The sequence below is a fragment of the Thamnophis elegans genome, chromosome Z (assembly GCF_009769535.1).
Source record: "Thamnophis elegans isolate rThaEle1 chromosome Z, rThaEle1.pri, whole genome shotgun sequence".
Taxonomy (NCBI): domain Eukaryota; kingdom Metazoa; phylum Chordata; class Lepidosauria; order Squamata; family Colubridae; genus Thamnophis; species Thamnophis elegans.
This window is the reverse complement of record NC_045558.1, coordinates 4,544,022-4,564,814: the sequence shown is the minus strand read 5'-3', so window position 1 is coordinate 4,564,814 and position 20,793 is coordinate 4,544,022. Positions and strand designations below refer to the sequence as shown.

At 46.0% G+C, this 20,793-nt stretch overlaps 1 protein-coding gene across 1 annotated transcript in view; it reads right to left on the bottom strand.

The window, feature by feature from the left end:
* Window positions 1-394: 394 nt before the first annotated feature.
* The window catches only part of CCDC13 (coiled-coil domain containing 13), a 29,883-nt gene continuing 9,484 nt past the window's right edge, over window positions 395-20,793 (bottom strand). The window contains exons 7-17 of the mRNA XM_032237617.1: window positions 20,437-20,547; window positions 17,767-17,871; window positions 16,668-16,832; window positions 13,471-13,647; window positions 10,482-10,688; window positions 9,648-9,781; window positions 7,668-7,736; window positions 5,691-5,819; window positions 3,831-3,985; window positions 2,318-2,432; window positions 395-881 (exon numbers count right to left, since the gene is read on the bottom strand). Coding sequence (XP_032093508.1) covers window positions 722-881; window positions 2,318-2,432; window positions 3,831-3,985; window positions 5,691-5,819; window positions 7,668-7,736; window positions 9,648-9,781; window positions 10,482-10,688; window positions 13,471-13,647; window positions 16,668-16,832; window positions 17,767-17,871; window positions 20,437-20,547 — 1,527 coding nt within the window. The 3' untranslated portion in view covers window positions 395-721. The remainder of the gene's footprint in view (window positions 882-2,317; window positions 2,433-3,830; window positions 3,986-5,690; window positions 5,820-7,667; window positions 7,737-9,647; window positions 9,782-10,481; window positions 10,689-13,470; window positions 13,648-16,667; window positions 16,833-17,766; window positions 17,872-20,436; window positions 20,548-20,793) is intronic.

The window sequence follows — 20,793 nt, the reverse complement described above, 5'->3', positions numbered from 1 at the left end:
GTATGTCTCATCTATCTATCTTTTTTGCCTACTTTTCTTTTCATGGCTACAGGGTGCCACATCTTCTTCAACTCAAGCTGAATTCCTTTCGGATCAATATATTATCTAATTTAATCTGAGCCCTCCCTCAGCAACTCAACAAGGAGAAAACATCAGGAAACAAACTCGAAGATCGTAAGGGAATTAACTGATGGAGAAGCAAGTTTGGGCAGAGATGAAAGCAGGGGCGGGAAGTAAACAGACACAGATGTAAATGCACGATCCAGGAAAAACCGCCTTCCCTGCAATTCACAAGTGTGTGAGCAACGCAGAAGCGCATCGTGTCTTTCGAGAAAATAAACAAGACATTATCCTTAATCCGGGTCTTGCCGGGGTCTGTATTTACACTGGAAAAGTTTTTAAACAGGTTTTTGTTTGGCAAGGGATGTCAAAGTTGATCCAAAGTTGGTTTCTACTCAAGCAAATCCTTCCCACTTACGGATTCTGGACTCGTTCGGAACGAGTGCCAGATTACCGATCCGGTGTATATGGCTATGAATACATCATTATGGACGAGAGGAGCTGGCCCCTGGGTCCCTCTAGCTGGGCACCACCCGCATCTTCTACAGGACCAGCGTCTACTGTATCTTCTGCGCCCTCCTGCAAGTATTTAAACGAGAGTCACCTCGGAGGGACCACTTCTGGACAGCGGGAATAACCCCCTCCCACCACTGGGATCGGCTCAGTTCTTCTCCTGCGTGTGCTGCTTCAGAGCGTGCAGGAAGATCTCCTTCACCTGCCCCACGGTGTCCTGGTACACCCGGAAGTCTTCCTCTTTGGTCCGGATGGATTCTTGCAAAGCGCTCTTCAGGCCTTCGATCTCGTCCATCTGGATCGCCAGCCTGCGCAGAAAGAAACGGTCGGCGCATTTTTATGATTTTAAGCTGCCCAGAGTTACCTCGAGGTTAAGATGGGCAGCCAATAAAAGTTATAAACAAATAACTAGAAGAAATAAATGGACTTTGATAGCTGACCAAAAATGCAGGTGGTCCTCGACTTATGACCAGTCACTTAGAGACTGTTCGAAGTTATGGGTTAAAGATTATTTAATAGCTAGAGCAGTGAAGGGTTGAGCAGTGAGCCTGAACACAGAGTTGTGGTTGATTAGCTGAAGAGAGCTGGCCACGGCATGAGGAAACCTGAGGTGTGATTGGTTGCTGTGAGTGAAAAGTAGGAGTGTCCTTGTTTCCCGCCTTTTTTCATCTGTGTGCTCTATGTAGGCTGTAATTTACCTCAGGATGTCCCTGCTGTGTTGATTTACCTCATGATCAGTGGTGGGATCCTACTAGTTTAACAACCGCTTCGGAGATTGTGCATGCGCAGTTTTAACAAACCTTCCACTTTACTTCTGGGCAGTAACACAGCTGAGACGCATGAATCAGCTGAGAGGATATAGATAAGTAAAGGGCAGGCAGGTGGGCCTACCTGATCATCGGAGCTACTGGTTCACCCGAACCAGTCCAAACTGGCTGAATCCCTCCCCTGGTCATGATGCTCATGTGTTGATTTACCTCAGGATGTTCCTGTATCCTGTATTGATTTACCTGAGTACGCTCCTCTTTGCCTGAAAATCTAGGCCTATACAGTTATAAAATATATTTATTTATATAAAACTACCAGTTTGTGTCAGCGTCTCTAACTCCATTTGAACACTGGCTGTGCAATTCCTGCCACAAAGAAGGTTGTAAAATCATGAGCAGTCACGTCTTATCTTGCTTAATGACCGTCAGGACATATGATTATAATTCTGGGCTCATAATTATAATTAAGACTTATAATCACAGTCATAAGGTGAGGATCACATGTGCAGGCAGTCCTCGAGTTACAGCCATTCGTTTAGTGACCATTCAAAATTACAATGGCACTGAAAAAGTGACAATACAAATTTTCACACTTATGACCATTGCAACATCTTTATAGTCATGTGATCAGAACTTGGATGCTTGGGAACTGACTCATATTTATGACAGTTGCGGCGTCCCGAGGTCATCTGCCAAGCAAACTCAACAGAGAAGCCAGATTCACTTAACAGCTGTGTCACTAACTGAACAACTGTAGTGATTCACTTAACAACCATGGCAAGAAAGATTGTAAAATGGGACAAAATTCATTGTCTTGCATAGCAACAGAAATTTTGGGCTCAATTGTGGTAGTAAGTTGAGGACTACCTGTATTAGCAGAAATTGTTCCTTCACTTTCCTGTATTCCTTCTTAAAACTAACTGAGAGCGTTGAGGTTTTAAAAATAAAATGGTAAAAAAATATGTTAAACATCTCACTGTGTGGAGAGTTCCTCTAACTGAGACTCCAAAGGCACTTCGGAAAATTGGACGGATGGCAGATCTTTCTTATCCCCGGCGTTCCAGCTCATTTTGGCGCTGCTGAGTGGCGGAGCTGTTGAGAGAAGACGTGTCGTTAAACAGGGATTCTGAAGGCTGGCCACCCACCCACCAAATTCTAAAGTTTCCTGAAAAATATCAAAATTTGTATTTTCAGTTGAGAAGCAGGAAGAGATGGCATGGCTGGTTGGGGAATTATGGGCGTTGAAATCCACGCACCCTAAAGTCGCCAAGATTGAAAAATACCGGTGTATACGTAGCCAGGAGTGGGCTGCTACGGGTTTTCCCACGTTCGGGAGAATCTGTAGCTAATGTTATGGCCGGTTCAGAGAACCTCCAAATCCCACCCTTGGGGGGCCCCCTCTTGGAACTTCTGGAAGGGATTCTGGAGCCCGGGGAAGGCAGTTTTTGCAATGGTCATTAAGTGAACCCATTACACCCAATGGAGGTTTTTGCTTGGAAACCAAAACCAATTTTGGAAAAGAAAATGGCCCAGAATCGCAGTCACAGGACATTGCAAATGGTGGTCAATGAAAGGTGGTGGTGGGAGGGGAGGGAGCACGGGAACTTTGAAACTGATTCACAAGTTCTTCTGGAGAAGTTCATCATAACTGTTCTGACCCAGGCTTCCTTAAAAAGCAAGAAGCAGAGTCTTGGTCCTGGCAAAACCCCTTTTATTTACACGACTATGGATTCCTTTCATTCACAGTCAGCAAGGCTTGGCAAACAGTCTTTCAGAGGAATATTTATCAACACGAACCTTATCTTGCTTGGCGAGCTGCTTTGCGATAACTAGTTTCCAAAGGCAAAGCAACACTTGGCAGGGAGTCTCTTATAGTCACAAACAGAACTTTCCACTCTTGAAACGACCGAAGGAACGAATTGTTTCCTGCAAAAGCCCCCTCCCCATTCGCTCTTCTTTTGTTTCCTACGGGAAGGGCCAAATCACCTCCAAGGTGTGGCTTTACTCCCAAGTCGACCCTGCTTTCTGAGTTGTTCTGTCTCCTGGCAGCTCTGCGCATGCGCACACTGGGAACAGGCTCCAGCTGTTCCTCTGCCTCACTGCTGTCTAGCTCCCTCTCTGCCTCTGACAGAGGCAGAGCCCTCGTTTGAGTTTCCCTCGGCCCCCAGGACTGGCCCATGTTTTTCCCCAACCTCCTCACTCTCTGACTCCACTGCCAGCTGTGCTGGCCGCCGCCATGCCACAACAACAACTTTGAACAGTTGTTAAGTGGTAGGTCATAAGTCAAGCACTACATTTTCATTCAAAAGGGTGGGTTTTTGTGTAGTTGTGACCACCCTCTTGCCTTATTTTGGGACTCTCTCCCACAGCCTCCCCTTGTCAGCCATTGGGGGGCAGAAATTCTGCCTGGCTGCGTGGAAGTTTCACCAGTCAAGTTTGCGCAGGGCTGCTATGAAGTGTCACTTTTCAACATGCTTTCAACAACTTTACCTGCTTTGGTTTTGGGGTGAGCCTTGGGGGCCGCCACCGCCTTCCCGGATTCCATCTTCAACTTTGCGAACTGCTGCTCAAGAGCGACGTACTTGTATTGTTGTTCCTGAAATTTCTTCTCCGTTTCCCAAACTTTCGTGATGCTGTCGTCCACCCTGGAGACACAAACACCATACGTGCGCATTGTCAGAAAGGCGAACATCCCAGTAGCCCCATGAATGGTCACAACTCAACAGTTGTATTGAGTACTTGAGTACTTGAGAGACCACCTTCTGCCGATTACCTCCCTCCGTCCCATCAGATCGCACAGAGTGGGCCTCCTCCGAGTTCCATCCGCCAGTCAGTGCCGACTGGCGACTACGCGGAGGAGAGCCTTCTCAGTAGTAGCTCCGACCCTATGGAACGATCTCCCCGTAGAGATTCGCACCCTCACCACCATCCAGACCTTCCGCACAGCCCTTAAGATCTGGCTATCCCGGCAGGCCTGGGGATAAGATTTCATCCGCCCCACCCGAATGCTGAATGAATGTTGTGTTTTATTGTTTTATTTTTATTCACATATTATTTCATGTTCTGTCTTGCACTCCCTTCCCACGAATTGTAAGCTGCCCTGAGTCCCCTCAGGGAAAAGGGTGGCCTATAAATGACAATAAAATCCTAAAATCCTAAATCCTGAATTGCCAATGTTTCCCCGAAGATGCAGAATCTGGCTCTGGGTGTAGGTGAATGGGAGACCACTAAGAAATCCAAGAGGTAGGGTTGGGTTGACACTGGGATATTTTTTTATACCATGGCAACCAAAACTGGGTGCAATATTTCAAATGTGGTCTTACCCAAAGCATTATAAGGTGGCTTCAACACTCCACATGATCTTGATTCTATCCCTCTGTTAATGCAGCCTAGGATTGTGTTGGCTTTTTTGGCTGCTGCATCACACGGCTGGCTCCTATTTTGTGATTATTGGTGATCTCTTTCTGATAGGTTTCTATTCTCCTTCTTCTTCTCCTGCCTCAGGTGCTTTGGAGAATAGGTTGCCCCCGCCCTCTTCTTTGTGGAAGCCCCTCAGCTATGCTATCATGTCACCCCTGGACCTTTTCATCCAACTAGACATACCCAATTCCAGCAACAGTTCATTGTATGTTTTATCCTCCCGTCCCCTAATCGTTTTTGTTGCTCTTCTCTGCACTCTTTCCAGAATCTCAACATCTGAGTGGCTTGGGACAAAGGGACTCTGAGTTTCCAAAAAAAAAAGAAGAAAAGAAATCCAGGCAATTTTGCGCCTGGCTGTTCTGGCCGAGGCTTCCCGAGAGCATGAAACAAACTCCTTGTCCCAATAAAAACCCCTTTTATTAATTGACTGCGAATTCTGCTCATTCACATCCAGCAAAGGCTTTCAAGGGAGGATTTACAGTCACCGACCTTATCTGGCTTGGAGAGCTGCCAGGCCGATCTCTGCAGAACTTGGCAAGGAGTCTCAGAGTGTCACAAACCAATTAAAGTGAACTAATCATCTCCTGCAAACTCTACTCCCCTTTCGCTCCTCTTTGATTTCCTCTGGGAGGGGCCATCCATCGTCCACCTGTGGCCTTAATCCCAAGTCGGCCCCTGTTCCTTAGCTGTTCCCTTCGCCTGGCCACTCTGCACATGCGCATACTGGGAACAGGCTCCAGCTGTTCTTCTGCCTCACTGGTGTCTGACTCCGAAGGCAGCTGATAACTGTCAGACGGCCTTGGCCCCCTCTCTGCTTCCGACATAGAGCCCTCATCAGAGCCTTCCCCAGACTCCAGGACTGGCCCATCTTCCTCCCCAACCTCCTCACTGTCTGAATCTGGTGGGCCACAACACTGGCAACCATCCTACCTTTTCTGTAGGATGCTGACCAGCTCTATCAAACGGTCACGCTCCACTTCTGATGCTTGACACAGAGTTTTGTATTTGGTGATCTGCGACTGAAGGGTCCTGAAACCAACCTCGTCCTGCTCTGATGCCCTAAAAGGGAGAGAAGATTGGCTCGGTTTGGCTGTCCGGAAATAAAACGGATTTTGGCCGAAATAATTAAGGCCGAAAGCCCATTTTATGGCATTGGTGATCCATGCAGCAAAGTCCAGCCAGATATTTATGGGATGCCCCAGGCCACCTTCTGATGTCAGTTTTCCAGATGATACAGTTAGTCCTCAACTTACGATCGCAGTGGAGCTCAACATTTATGTTGCTAAGTAAGAAATTTGTTAAGTGAGTTTTGTCGCATTTTACGACTTTTCTTGGCACATTTGTTAACTGAATCACTGCAGTTGTTAAGCTAGTAACACGGTTGTTAAGCGAATCTGGCCTCCTCCGTTGACTTTTCTGGTCGGAAGGTCGCAAAAGGGGATCATGTGACCCCGGGACATTGCAACCGTCATAAATGTGAGTCAGTTGCCAAGTATCAGAATCTAAATCAAATATAAATGTGAAAAAACGGTCATAAGTCACTGCTTTCAGTGCCGTTGTAACTTTGAACCATCGCTAAATGGACTGTTGTAAATTGAGGACTATATGTATTAAGAGGAAGGACATCCACAGGTAGTCCTCGACTTACAACCATTCGTTTAGTGGCCATTTGAAGTTTCAACGGCACTGAAAAAAGGGACCTAGAACCATTAAAAAAAATTTTAATGTCCATTGCAGTATATCAAGGATCCTGTGATCAAAATTCAGACGCTTGGCAACTGACTCGTATTTATGACGGTTGCAGTGTCCTGGGGTCACATGATCCCCTTTTGCAGAGCCAAGGTGGCGCAGTGGTTAAATGCAGCACTGCAGGCTACTGCTAGATCAGCAGGTCAGCGGTTCAAATCTCACCGGCTCAGGGTTGACTCAGCCTTCCATCCTTCCGAGGTGGGTAAAATGAGGACCCGGATTGTTGGGGGCAATATGCTGACTCTCTGTAAACCGCTTAGAGAGGCCTGAAAGGCCTATGAAGCGGTATATAAGTCTACTGCTATTGCTTATATATTGCAACCTAGTGATGGAGCAAAGTCAACGGGGAAGCCGGATTCGCTTCACTGCAGGGATTCACTTACCAGTTATGGCAAGAAAAATTGCAAAATTGGGCAAAGATCACTTAACTGTCTTGCTTAGCAACAAAAATGTTGGGTTAAGTTGTGGTCATAAATTGAGAACTACTTGGGCTTTCCAGATCTCCCTTCTCCTCCAAGAAAGAACCAGGTCTGACCCTGCTTAGCCGAGGTGGCGCAGTGGTTAAATGCAGCACTGCAGGCTACTTCAGCTGACTGCAGTTCTGCAGTTCGGCTGTTCAAATCTCACCGGCTCAAAGGTTGACTCAGCCTTCCATCCTTCCGAGGTGGGTGAAATGAGGACCCGGATTGTTGGGAGCGATATGCTGACTCTGTAAACCGCTTAGAGAGGGCTGAAAGCCCTATGAAGCGGTATATAAGTCTAACTGCTATTGCTATTGCTATTGCTTAGCTTTTCGGGAACCCCAAGGAAGATCAAAAGGCAAACCAGTGTTTTATCCGTAGAGGCAGTCCTCGGCTTACGATGAAAATCGCAGGGTCGTTAAGGGAACCTAGATTTTACCCATTGACTTTGCTGATTGGAAGCTGTGGATCTGATGTTAAACCTTGCCCTGCTGCTTCTCTGGGGGTTAATTGCGAGTAATGAGGCATTTTTTTTATTCCTTTCCTAGTTTTCTGATGGTCTCTTTTGGACTTTCACCCTAACCCCTTCAAAAAGTTTATTGGATAAATAAATAAGTTAAGGCCACACACAGGCTTCCCTGGAAAAGAGGGAAAAAATCCCGGGCATTGCCATCAAAGAAGTAAATTTTGCACCAACCTCGCAGGAGTTGCTGGAAATGACGTCGCTGCGGAGTCCACAAGGGTGTGTCCCATGTTCGACACTGTCCTGGAACACACAAAACATCTGTCACATTTTTCACTTCTGCATCTAAACGTCTTGCAACCTCTGCCGGGGCTCCTGCTGGCGAGGGTAGGAGCAGAAGCACGCCCGGAAGAATCCTAGTTTGCAAAGGACGCAGCCTTCCGAAGCATCCAAGAACGAAAGGGGGGAAAGGGGCGGTCTTAGAGATCATCTAGCCCAACCCGAGCCAGCAGTGGACGGAGACTAATCCAGGAGAGATCCAGCTTCGAACCAAGGAGAAATTTCTTGACGGTGACAACAATTAACCAGTAGAATGCCCCTGGAAGTTTTGGTGGCTCCATCACTGGGGGTTTTTAAGAATAAACTGGACAGTCGTTTATCTGGAATGCTATAGGGCCATGATGCTGAAGCTCAGCTCTGGGGCACATGTGTGTGCCAGCCAGATGACTTTTAGGCTTTCTGGGCCCACCAGAAGTCGGGAAACAGGCTGTTTTTTTGGCTCTGAGGGATGCGGAAGGCCGTTTTCATCCTCCCCAGGCTCCTGAAAAGGCTCTGGAGCCTGGGAAGAGCGAAAAACAGGCCTTCTGGTCCGACCGGAAGTCGGCAAACGGGCTGTTTTCAGCCACTAGACTAGAGGGCCTCTGGGGGTGGGAAAGGCATTTTTCGCCCTCCCCAGGCTCCTAGAAAGGGTCTGGAGCCTGGGAAGGGTGAAAAATGGCTCCACCGTGTCATCACATGCCAAAAGCAGGGGGAGCGCGGGGGAGGGGGCTTGCACATGCATGCATGGGGGGCGGGTGCATAGAATTATAAGTGTGGGCTCATGCATGCATGACCCCTGCGCTCCCCCGGCTTTTGACACACAGTGGGGAAAAGGCTAGTCATCACTGCTGTAGGGCTTCCTGCTTGAGCAGTGGGTTGGACTAGAAGACCTCCAAGGTCCTTTCCAGCTCTTGTTATTCTGATATTCTCTAATCCCAAATGAATCAGGGACAGAAGCAACCTAGAACTAAGGATAAATATCCTTAACCAGCAGAACAGTTTGCCTTCAGAGGTTGTAGGTGCTCCACCACTGGAGGTTTTTAAAAAGAGATTGGACAGCCGCTTGTCTGGAATGGATTAGGGTTTCCTGCCAGGGCAGGGGGTTAGACTCTTTCCCGGATTTCCTGCCTGAGGAATTCTGGGAGTTGAAATCCACGCATCTTAAAGCTATTAAGGATGAGAAACAATGCGGTAAACTATACATATAGATTCTCCACGACTTATGACCATAATTCAGCCTGCAATTTACAGCCATAAGTTAAGAGCATTGTTATGTGACTGCGTCCTGTTTTGCTACCTTTTTGGCTGCGGTTGTTAAATGAGCACAGGGTAACAAAGCAAACACGGCAGTTGATAAGCGAATGCTGCAGTCGTTAAGCAAACACTTTGAGGTGTTTGAGATGATTATAGACATAGATAGTTATTGACTTGATGCAGTTCATTTAGTGACCGTTCGAAGTTACAACGTCACTGGAAAAAAAAGGGAGTTATGACTGTTTTTCAGACTTACAACCGTTGCTGCATCACCGTGGTCACGTGATCAAAATTTGGATGCTTGGCAACAGACTCATATTTATGACGGTCCTGGGGTCGCGCAATCCCCTCTTGTGACTTTCTGGCCAGCAAAGTCAGTGAGGAAGCCAGATTTGCCTAAGAGCCGTGTTGCTAACTTAACAATTGCAGCGATTCACTTAACGAAGGTGGCAAGGAGGGTCGTAAAATGGGGCAAAACTCATTCAGCAACCATCTTGCTTAGCAATCCTTTCGAGAATTTTTTTTTTCTCTATTCAAAGGTTTCCAATCTGGCTCAAGATAATGATTGAGGATCAGAATTAAAGGAGACTCTTTTTAAAATAATTCAGTTTAATTGGGGATTTAGAATGCAGCCTTCCCTACCGTGCGGAGCTTTCGTTTCTGCTGTAGCCTTCCTTCTGGGATGCTAAATTCTGATTTTCCTCTTCTAAAGACTCTGCAGACACGATAGAGCGTGAATCTAATCCACTTTCCTCTTGGAGGGGTAGGTTTTGCTGCTACGAAAAAATCAGGTAACAGATTTTGAATGCCCTGTTTTCGTTTTATTTATTGATTTATTAGACGTTATCATCCCAACTTTATTATTTAACAAATAACTAAAATATACATGATATTCTTCCCTCCTCCTATTTTCTCCACAACAACAACCTTGTGAGGTGGGCTAGGCTGAGAGAGAGTGATTGGCCCAAAGTCACCCAGCCAGAATTCTAAGGTGGAGCTAGAATTCACGATCTCTTGGTAATTGGATCTGAAACACCGAGCCGTCTTTCATGCCTAAGGCAGGACTAGAACTCACTGCCCCCTGGTGATTGGCCCAAAGTCACCCAGCTGGCTTTCATTTCTAAGGCAAGACTAGAACTCCCTGTCTCCTGGTGATTGGCCCAAGCTGGCTTGCATGCCTAAATGGGACTAGAATTCATTGTTCCTTGGTGATTGGTCCAAAGTCACCCAGCCGACTGTCATGCATAAGGCAGGACTAGAACTCAGCATCTCCTGGTTTCTAGACCAGCCTCTTAACCACCACACCAAACTGGCTCTCAAAGTGAGTCTTCCCCTGATTAGCGTTTGATGAATTCAAGGAGACCTTTTCTCAAGCTGTTTTCTTGCACAGGGCTTAAAGCCCTCTTATCTGATTGTTGTCCTTCCAGGCCATTCTCCATGCCTCTACCCTCGCTTCTCGCCTCTGGGACGCCTTACCTGCAACCTCAGCTGCCTCACTTCTTCTTCCAGCTCTTTCACCTGAGCTTCTCGCTCGGCCACCATCTGCTTGAGCTGCTCGATGAGGCAGTTCTGCTTCTGGATCTCGACGTTCAGCTTCTTCGCCAGGGCCCTCTCGCCTTCCAGGTTCCTGTCTTCTTGCTGACTCAGATTTTTTAAAATGCCTTGCATTTCTTTCTGCTGGCACTGATGAGAAAGGGAGGGACAGAGAGAGCCTTATTTTTCTTTCCGCATCTCATGAAAAGTTGGACAACATTTGACCAGGATGATAGAAAGTCTCCTGCCATGAGTAGGAGCTTGGATTAGAACAGGGGTGTCGAACTTGATTTTGTTGAGGGCCGCATCAAGATTGTGTTTGACCTCGAGGGGGCGGTGTGGGGGTGGCCAGCTCGACGTCACTCATGTTGGGGGCAGCTGTGGCGGCCCGAGTGCTCTGCCAGTGAAAATGGACTCCCAAGCTCCGAATTCAGAATTCCTCCACCAACATGAATGGACTTCAACTCCCAGAATTCCTCCACCAACATGAATGGGCTTCAACTCCCAGAATTCCTCCACCAACATGAATGGGCTTCAATTCCCAGAATTCCTCCATCAACATGAATGAGCTTCAACTCCCGGAATTCCTCACCCAACATGAATGGGCTTCAACTCCCGGAATTCCTCCCCCAACCTGAATGGGCTTCAACTCCCAGAATTCCTCACCCAACATGAATGGGCTTCAACTCCCAGAATTCCTCCCCCAACATGAATGGACTTCAACTCCCAGAATTCCTCACCCAACATGAATGGACTTCAACTCCCAGAATTCCTCCCCCAACATGAATGGACTTCAACTCCCAGAATTCCTCACCCAACATGAATGGGCTTCAACTCCCAGAATTCCTCCACCAACATGAATGGGCTTCAACTCCCAGAATTCCTCACCCAACCTGAATGGACTTCAACTCCCAGAATTCCTCCCCCAACATGAATGGACTTCAACTCCCAGAATTCCTCCCCCAACATGAATGGACTTCAACTCCCAGAATTCCTCACCCAACATGAATGGACTTCAACTCCCAGAATTCCTCACCCAACATGAATGGGCTTCAACTCCCAGTTTCACATCCAGCATGCGTGGACTTTTAAGTCCAGAGTTGCACAGCCAGTATGCTGGTTGGAATTTTCTGGGAGTTGAAGTTCACACATACCAGCCAAGGAGTTCTGGGAATTTTATTTATTAATTTTATTTATTTATTCAATGACTCTGAGATTTGAAGTATGTGCATGGCGGCTGAGGAATTCTGGGAGGTGAAGTCAGACAGACAGAATAACAGAGCTGGGAGGGACTTGTAGGTCATCTAGTCAACCCTACCGCCCAAACAGGAGATCCTACATTGTTTCTGACAGATGGCATTCCAGCCTCTTATTGAAAGCTTCCAGTGATGAAGCTCCCAAATTCTGACGGCAAGCTGGGGAATTCTGCGAGTTGAAGCCACACCTACTAGCTGGGGAATTCTGCGAGTTGGATTCCATGGCTGCCAACTGGGGAATTCTGCGAGTTGGAGTCCATAGCTACCAGCTGTGGAATTCTGGGAGTTGAAGTCCACGCCTACTGGCTGGGGAATTATGGGAGTTGAAGTCCACGCCTACTGGCTGGGGAATTCTGGGAGTTGAAGTCCACACCTACTGGCTAGGGAATTCTGGGAGTTGAAGTCCACGCCTACTGGCTGGGGAATTCTGGGAGTTGGTGTCCATGGCTGCCGGTGGGGAATTCGGAGTATTGGAAATCCACAAATCCCAAATTGCTAAAGTTGACAAACAGCTGTCTAGAACGGGGGTCTCCAATCTTGGCAATTTTAAGCCTGGAGAACTTCCAGAATTCCAGCTGACTAGGGAATTCTGGGAGTTGGAAGTCTGCCAGGTTTAAAGTTGCCAAGGTTGGAAACCCCTGCTCTAGAGGAAGCCATCCCATTCTCCACAATTTTTAACCTTCTGACAAACAAAATCAATGGGGAAGCCAGATTCACTTAACAACCGGGCTACTAACCTAACAACTGCAGTGATTCATTTAACAACTGTGGCAAAAAAGGTTGTAAAATGAGAAAAGCTCACTTAACAAGCTTCTCATTTAGATTTGGGGCTCAATTTGCGGTTGTAAAGTCCAGGACTGCCTGTACCAGCCAGGTCTGAGCCTCTCGACCAGATCGTCAAGGCCTGCATTTATATTCCTTTTAGAATTTTGGCCTGCCACACTTTCTCTTATTTCATTATGCTGTTTCTTTAAGTGTAGTCAATGGGAGTGGGGATTAGAAGGAGTAGGATTGTGGAATGTATTGTTTTTCATTCTTTGCTAGAAGCCAAGGTCATCCTTTGTCTCCACACTTTCACACCTAACCGGAAGAAGTTAGGCGTAGACACCAGCGTGGAAGAAGATTGGACCCTGTGATGGACTGTGTGGGTGTGGGAACAAGATCATGAACTTTTAACTGGGTGGGATTCTGATGTAACTTCCAGAGTTGGAATCCCACAGAATGATGCCAACATGCCTGTCTTATTAAATTGGAACTTTAAGCATAGTTTTGCCTTCGACTCTGATTTATGGCATTTGGAACGCTAACATAATTCCAACTCTCCACTAAGATAAGTTATCAGCATCCCAAGCTGGGGAGATGTCAGGGGGTACTGAATCCCGGTTCTGACCCAACCCTGGGCAGTACGAAAATTCAGTGATGATGGAAGAAGAAAAACTTGCTGCCGAGAAAGCTAATTTTGACGGCTCAATTAATTTGGCCGAGGCTCAAGAGGTGCCTCTTAAGGAATTAATAGAAGCTGCAGAGATTAGGGAATTGGGGCCCCCCGACAAAAGGAGTTCCGTGAGGAGGCTTCAAGATTTATGACTTCTAAGGAATGCCTGCTGGAAGAAGAGGGGGTTGCCAGGGAAACTTCGACAGATGACTGGACGATGACCAGAAGATCTGACACGTACCATGAGAGCGTCCACGAGCTCGTTGTCGTGCTTCCCCTTCTCCATCAGAGTGGAAATTTGCTCCTTCAGGGTCTTCACCTCGTTGGCCAAGACCTTGTTCCTGGCTTTCGACCCCTCCAGCTTCTTCTTCACGTCTTCGTGGTCCTTCTGAAGGACTTGGTACTGGTTCATGAGCTTCTGCCATCAAGAGAGAGAAGAGCTGTTGGGAATGTAAACGAATACCTGGCACCTACCACCACATGTGGTGGACCTGCATGAAGGCAAGGCAATTTTGGATACAAATTCATATGGGGTTGGGAAGAAAACGATTAGGCAACATATAGGGTTTAAGCTAGAATTATTTTTATTAGGCATTATGTCAGGCCTGCAACCATTTTTCTTTTGGATCTTTGACCTGCTACACTTTCTACTATGCATTTTCTGTTGTGGGAAAATGGAAGGGGGGGATTGTACGGAGTGAGATGATATGTAGCCATAACATTCTGTTCTGACCCATCTCGTCCTATACCAAAGCACACTGAAACAAAGATACTTCAAGGATTTATTAACACACAAGACTAAACCTTGGCAGCAATCCAGCCTGCCAAGCTAGCCACGATAGCTTCTCCAGCTCTAGTAAATACATTGACTCCTGCAATGAGCGTGTAGAAAGCCATTCCTTTTATAGTCTTGAGAGGAGCCTAATTACCACCAGCTTTCAATTATCTCCTGTAACTGTGTAACTGTTCTTTACGCCTATTAGCCCTCCGTTGCCGGGCATCCAGGACTAACTCCCTTGTCTCCTCCCCACTGCTCCAATGCATGATGTCAGATCACACTCCCTTGTCTCCAAGGCTCAGGCGCCTCCTGGTGGCCAACCAGCCTCTCTGCGCCCTGATCGGAGTCGGAACCCTGTCCAGGGTCCTCCACAGCCTCCAGAGCTGACTCATAGGGCCTCTCGCTGTCGGAGTCTGGTGGCAGCTCCAACGGCTCCTGCTGGGCCACAACACATTCTTTCTAGAAAGACAAGGTCATCCTTTGTCTTTGCACCTCTGCACCTGACCAGAACTGGATGGGTGGAACTGCCAGCATTGTAGTGGGGGATTGGACCATGGGGTATGTGGGTATGGGGGCAAGATCTTGAACTTTCAACTAGGTGGAAAAACCAGAACGCTTTCAGATTTGGGTTTTCCCAATTGCGCCAACATGGCTCTCTTAATAAATTGGAACGTTGAACAATACTTTGCCTTGGACTCTGATTTAATTTTGGATGCTATTTGAAACCCTGACACATTGTATCAGATGGCTATGATAAAGGGACAATGTACCTAATATTACACATCTTGACAGCAATAAGAATTGTGTATGTGCAGCAATGGAAGAGTGAAGGAGGCAATAAGGAAGATATTAGTCTGTGCGGAAATGGACAGGCTAACGCTAAGAATAAAAGATAAAGAATACAGAATATGATTCTACATGGGATAGATTCTATCAATGGTTACAAACACGAGGTAGAATTTGGAATGTGAAAGAATCAGGCAAGGTGGACATGGAAAGAGACATTATGTATGTATTAGAATGTAGGTATTAGAATGGTAGATAAGTTGACATTCTAGAATATGATAGCAATAGCAATGGTCCTTAGACTTATAAACTGCTTCACAGAGCTTTACAACCCTCTCTAAGCGGTTTACAGAGTCAGCATATTAACCCCCAACAATCTGGGTCCTCATTTTACCCATCTCGGAAGGATGGAAGGCTGAGTCAACCTCGAGCCGGTGAGAAATGAACCGCTGAACTGCAGCTAGCAGCCTGCTGAAGTGGCCTGCAGTGCTGCACTCTAACCACTGCGCCAACTGAGGTCTTTTGACCACATGACGGTCAAAAATAAATGTACAGTATTAGCACTGTTTAAAATAGGATACATGTTATTTGTTTTTGCCTTTGTTTCATGGCACGTGGAATGCCAGGACAATTATTCAATATATTTAAATGTAAACAATAAAAATATATTTAAAAAGAAGGAGGAGGAGGAGGAGGAGGAGGAGGAGGAGGAGGAGGAGGAGGAGGAGAGTGGACTTTAAAACTGCGGATCAAAGGACATCAAAATTATTTTTTTGTGATGGCCTGCAGCGCCATCCAAACTTAGATGAAAGATTGATTCTACTTTCTTAATATTCTCTCTGATTCTCAACTCTGCACTTTGGACAAAACCACCCTTGGTAGAACATCCATCCTACTCAGTGGGGGGGGGGGAATTCACCTGGGAGGAAGAGATTCTAAGGAGTTTATCCTCACAAGTCCTTTGCCTGTCTAGTTTCCATCAGTTGCTAACAGTTTTCATCGCAAAAGATGGTTGAAGAGAGGAGTCTCAAGGTTGCATCGCGGGAATGTAAACCCCAGGAAATAATCACCTTCACATAGGTTAAGGCAGAGGTGGGTGGCTAGCGGCATTACTGCTGGTTTGGCACGCAAAACTTTTTGCATTACGCAGCAACCAAAAATAAACATGGTGGCACCGACAATAGAACCGGTTCGAGGGCATGACAGGCAGAGTTACTACCTACTCGGCTGAACTGGTCTGAACCAGTAGAACCCACCTCTGGGCTAGGGTTATGTTAGAATTAGGTTTAGGGTTAAAGATTAGGGGTAAATGTTAGGGTTGGGGTTGGATTAGGGTTATGGATATGGTTAGGGTTAGCATTAAAGTTTAGTGTTAGTTTTGGGGTTAGGGTTACAGCTAGGTTGAGGTTAAAGTTAGGGTTAAGGTTAAGGATTAGGGTTAGGGCTCAGTTTAAATCATGGTTAGTGTTGGGGTGGGGTAAGAGTCAAAAGGTTAGGAGTATGTTAGAGTTAGGATTAGACTAGGTTGGGGTTAGAGTTAAATGTTAGAGTTAAGGTTAAGGCTAAGATTAAAGATTAAAGCTATGGTTAGTTTAAAGGTTGGGGTTAGGGTTAAAGCTTAGGGTTAAGGGTTATGGTTGATATTGGGGTTAGGCCTAGATTAGAATTATGGTTAGTGTTCGTGTTAAAGCTTAAGGTATAAGGGCTACAGTTAGGGTTAAAGTTATGGCTAAATTTAGGGTTAAGGTTAGGAAACCTGAACCCACTCTCTCTACCCACTAGGGATGGGTGAGCACCTACCAACAGCTCAGGGAACTTGTTAGGTGCTTTGGAATTATTAGCTTTGCTAGGTTCATGCAGAAAGAATTCCTTACATCCAAAGCTTCTTTCTTCTCCCTTTCCAAGGTTCGAATCCGCAGCTGGTTCTTGACTTGGGCTGAGGACTTCCTGGAGTCGCTGAAGCTTAGCGGGTCTTCGTTGGCATCATTCTCGGATAATTTGCTTTTGTGACAATTCAGCTGGGTTTCTAATTCCCGTACCTACGTAAATGGGATACAGAAGGCCTAAAACTGATTGACAGGCTACAAATTCCTTTTCAGGAGGAGGAAGTGAAAGGATACGGAAACCTGCATTGGGATATCCATCAATCCTAGTTACTAAGGTTTGCAAAAATTCCTTCCTGGCAATCGCCAGGAGGCGGGGAGTTCTAGTCCTGCCTTAGGCACGAAAGCTGGCTGGTGACAGGCCAATCACCAGAAGGCCTTGAGTTCTAGTCCCAACTTAGCATGAAAGCCGACTAGGTAATTTTCGGCCAATCGCCAGGCGACAGGGAGTGCTAGTCCCACTTTAGGCATGAAAGTTGGTTGGGTGTCTTAAAGACAATCACCAGGCGGCAGGGAGTTCTAGTCCTGTCTAGGCATGAATGTCGGCTGGGTATCTTTAGGCCAATTGCCAGGAGAGAGAGAGAGTTATAGTCCTGCATTAGGTATGAAAGCTGGCTGGGTGACTTTGGGCCAATCACTAGGAGACGGTGAGTTCTAGTCCTACCTTAGGCATGAAAGCCACTGGGTGACAGTCCCTCTCTCCTAATCCAACCTCACAGGGTTGTTGTTTCTTTGTTGTGGGAAAAATAGGAGAAGGAAGGACTATTAGATATGTTCTTGCTGCCTTGAATTAATTAGAAATCAATAAAGGCGGGTTAAAATATCTAATAGATAGAATTTCAGCGTGGTTCGCACATCCTCTTATGTTGTGGTTTTGTGTGGTGTTACGAGCAAAGCCAGCTACTGCAGTCTACAAAGCCCATCCATGGCTGAGCATCACGTGTCAATCAGCTGCAGTTCCAGCTAGGCTGCCTGAGAAATTCTGGGAGTTGGAAGTCGAGGCAGCTTGAAGCCGATGAGGTTGAGGAACCCTGGTTTAAGCCAACCAGCTGTTCACAGAACCCGTGAAGCGAAATACGCTTGGACTCACTTTGCCTTGCAGGACAAGGATCTGCTGAGCCCGTCCTCGCCAGCTGCCCGGGTTGGACAAAAGGTTTTGTACACTGACGTCTTCGCCCACTTCGTGGCTGAGAAGCTGGAAGCAAAAACAAAGCAGGACAAAAATCAGTGCTGAAAACGCTTTGCATCAAAGTCCGTTAGCCAAGCAGGAATACAGGAAGTCCTTGACTTACGGACGTCATGCAAAATTACAATGCACCTCTCCAGGGCTACCGTATTTTTCGGAGTGTAAGATGCACTTCCCCACCCCCACCCCAAAGCCTTAATGAGGTGCTAACAAGTGAACTGGTTTTCATTAGGGCTGAAAAAAGACTTCGAATATTTTTATTGCAGCATACTGTTGGAAAAATTCCCCAGTTCATTCCAGCTGGGAGAAGCTAAGGAGGAAAGATTTGAAGGCTGCCTTAAGAGGTATTTATTTTGTCCAGTTTCTATTCTTTTGGGGATAATCCCTTGTGCTAGGCACGGGTTTTTCCTATCTGCTATCTGAGTTTTCTCACTGGTTTCCTTCAGGCAAGTGCTGGGCTGGTTTGTTGATTCAGCTTTGTTACATTTTTAGTAGATGTAAAGTGCTTTTGGCTGAATGCCCAGACATCTAGTTAAGTTTATTAAGAGTTTCCCCGGCTGCCTGGGGAAAGATAAAAAGTGGCAAAAAGTGTTGTTTTATTATACTATTGTGTTTGCTTGCTTTTCTGCTGCTACGGGAATAAAGATGAATACTTAGTAGGCAGAATTTTTCCCCCAATTTTCCTATCCAAAAACAAAGATGCGTCTTATACCCTAAAAAATACGGTATTTACAACCCAGTTTTCTGATGGTTGCCCCCCCCCCACACTCCTCCCCTCATGGTCACCTGATCACATTTTTGGTATCAGCAACATCCCGTAGTCATGGTGAACAAAATTTATTATTTTTTTTAAAAAAATAGTTTTTATTTATCAATGTATTTGTTAAGTGTAATTATTTACAGGTAGTCCTCAGCTTGCAACTATTCCTTTAGTGACTGTTCGAAGTTACAACAGCACTGGAAAAAAGTGACCATTTTTCACACAAGCATTGCAGTATCCCTTGTGGTCATGTGATAGATTCAGACGCTTGGCCACTGGCTTGTACTTATGACGGTTGCAGTGTCCAGGGGTCATGCGATTACCATTTGTGACCTTCCTTGTCATAGTTGCTAATTTTGCTTATCAGAGATTGCAAAGGGGGATCATATGAGCCCCCCGGGATAGTGTAATTGTTATAAATATGATGCTTAGAACTTGCATGTACTTATGATTGTTGCAGTGTCCCAAGGTCATGTGATCCTATTTTTCCACCTTCTGACAAGCAAAGTCAGTGGGGAAACACCGATTCACTTAAGGACCCGTGTTAGTCACTTAACAACTGCAGAGATTGGCTTAACAACTCTGGTAAGAAAGATTGCAAAATGGAGTGTGATTCACTTAACAACTGCCTCCCTTAGCCGAAATTGTTCGGCTCAGTTTGTTGTTGTCAATTGAGGATTTAATTCCCACTGCAGACAATGGATTCACATAACGACCACAATGTTCAATTAGCGTCATGTTTACTTTACGCCCATGGCAAAAAAACAAAATAGGTTGTGAAATCGGGCAGGCTTGTGGGGTGACCGGTTTAACAACCAGTACACTTTACAAGTAGAATTCCAGACTCAATTATGGTCCTTAAGTCAAGGACTGCCTGTATCTCAGGTTCACTTAACAACTGTGTGACTAATTTAACTAATTTAGGAATTCACTAAAGAACTGTGGCAAGGAAGGTCATAAAATGCGGCAAAACTCACTTAACAAATTTCTCACTTAGCAACATAGTTTTTGGGCTTAATCGTGGTCGCAAGCACCTCAATGTAGATCACATAACCGGGGGGGGGGGGGCGTGCTGCAGAGGTCACAAGTGTGCAAAACGGTTATAAGTTACTTTTTTCATTGCCGTTTTAACTTAGAATGGTCATTAAATGAACTGTTGTAAGTCGAGGACTATCTGTATTTCCCGCACACACACAAAAATCACCCTTTGGGTAAAAAGAATCCATTTGATGTGTTCACTGAACAGGTGCCATGTTCGCTTAATGACACCCCCCCCCCCACACACACAAAATGTCATAAAATCAGGCATCGTCACTTGTTTAACCGGAATGACTGACAATCTTAATTCTGGCCTCAATTATGGTTGACCTGCACTTATGACATTTGCAGAGTCCCGTGTACCCAATGTGTGACCGTCGCTGATAGCTTCTGGCAAGCAAAGTCAATAGGGGGAAAAGCTTGATTCGTTTTACGATTTCAAGATTCGTTTAACAACCGCATGGATTTGCTTAACAACTGTGCCCCCCCCCCAAAAAAAATCAACAAATACATAAAATTGGGTGCAACTCGCTTCACAACCATCTTGCTTAGCAACGTAAGTCCTGGTCACAATTGTGGTTGCAAGTTGTGGACGAGATGTATTTAATCTCCTTGTGGCCAAGCAAATTGGAAATTAACAATATTAATGGGGGTATGAAAATTATCCTGCTTCCTTGGCCACTCTTGCTTACATCTCCCACATGCACACACACACACACACACACACACACACACACACACACACAAGCGTGCACGCGCACACACGCACACACTACCTTTTGCGTCATCTTGAGTTCCTGCTTTGTGGACTGGAGCTGATTGCGATATTCGGATGCTTTGAGATTCACAGCAGACAATTTTTCGTGCAATGCTTTCACTTCGGGGCTCTTTCAGACAATTGTCGTATTGTCGGAGAAGACCAAAGACCCCGGGGGGAAAAGCAAAAGACACAACTTGGAGTTACCAGCACAATTTACAAGGAAACCAAGGGGGCCTAAAGAGCGGCATCGCGTCACCCAAAAAGCTAAAGAAATCCAAGTCTGCACTTTGCCAGCCATTTCAACATTGATGGCGTTACCTAGTTGGGTAATGAAAGGTCTGTAAGAAAACCACCAAACTCAGAGAGTAGGCAG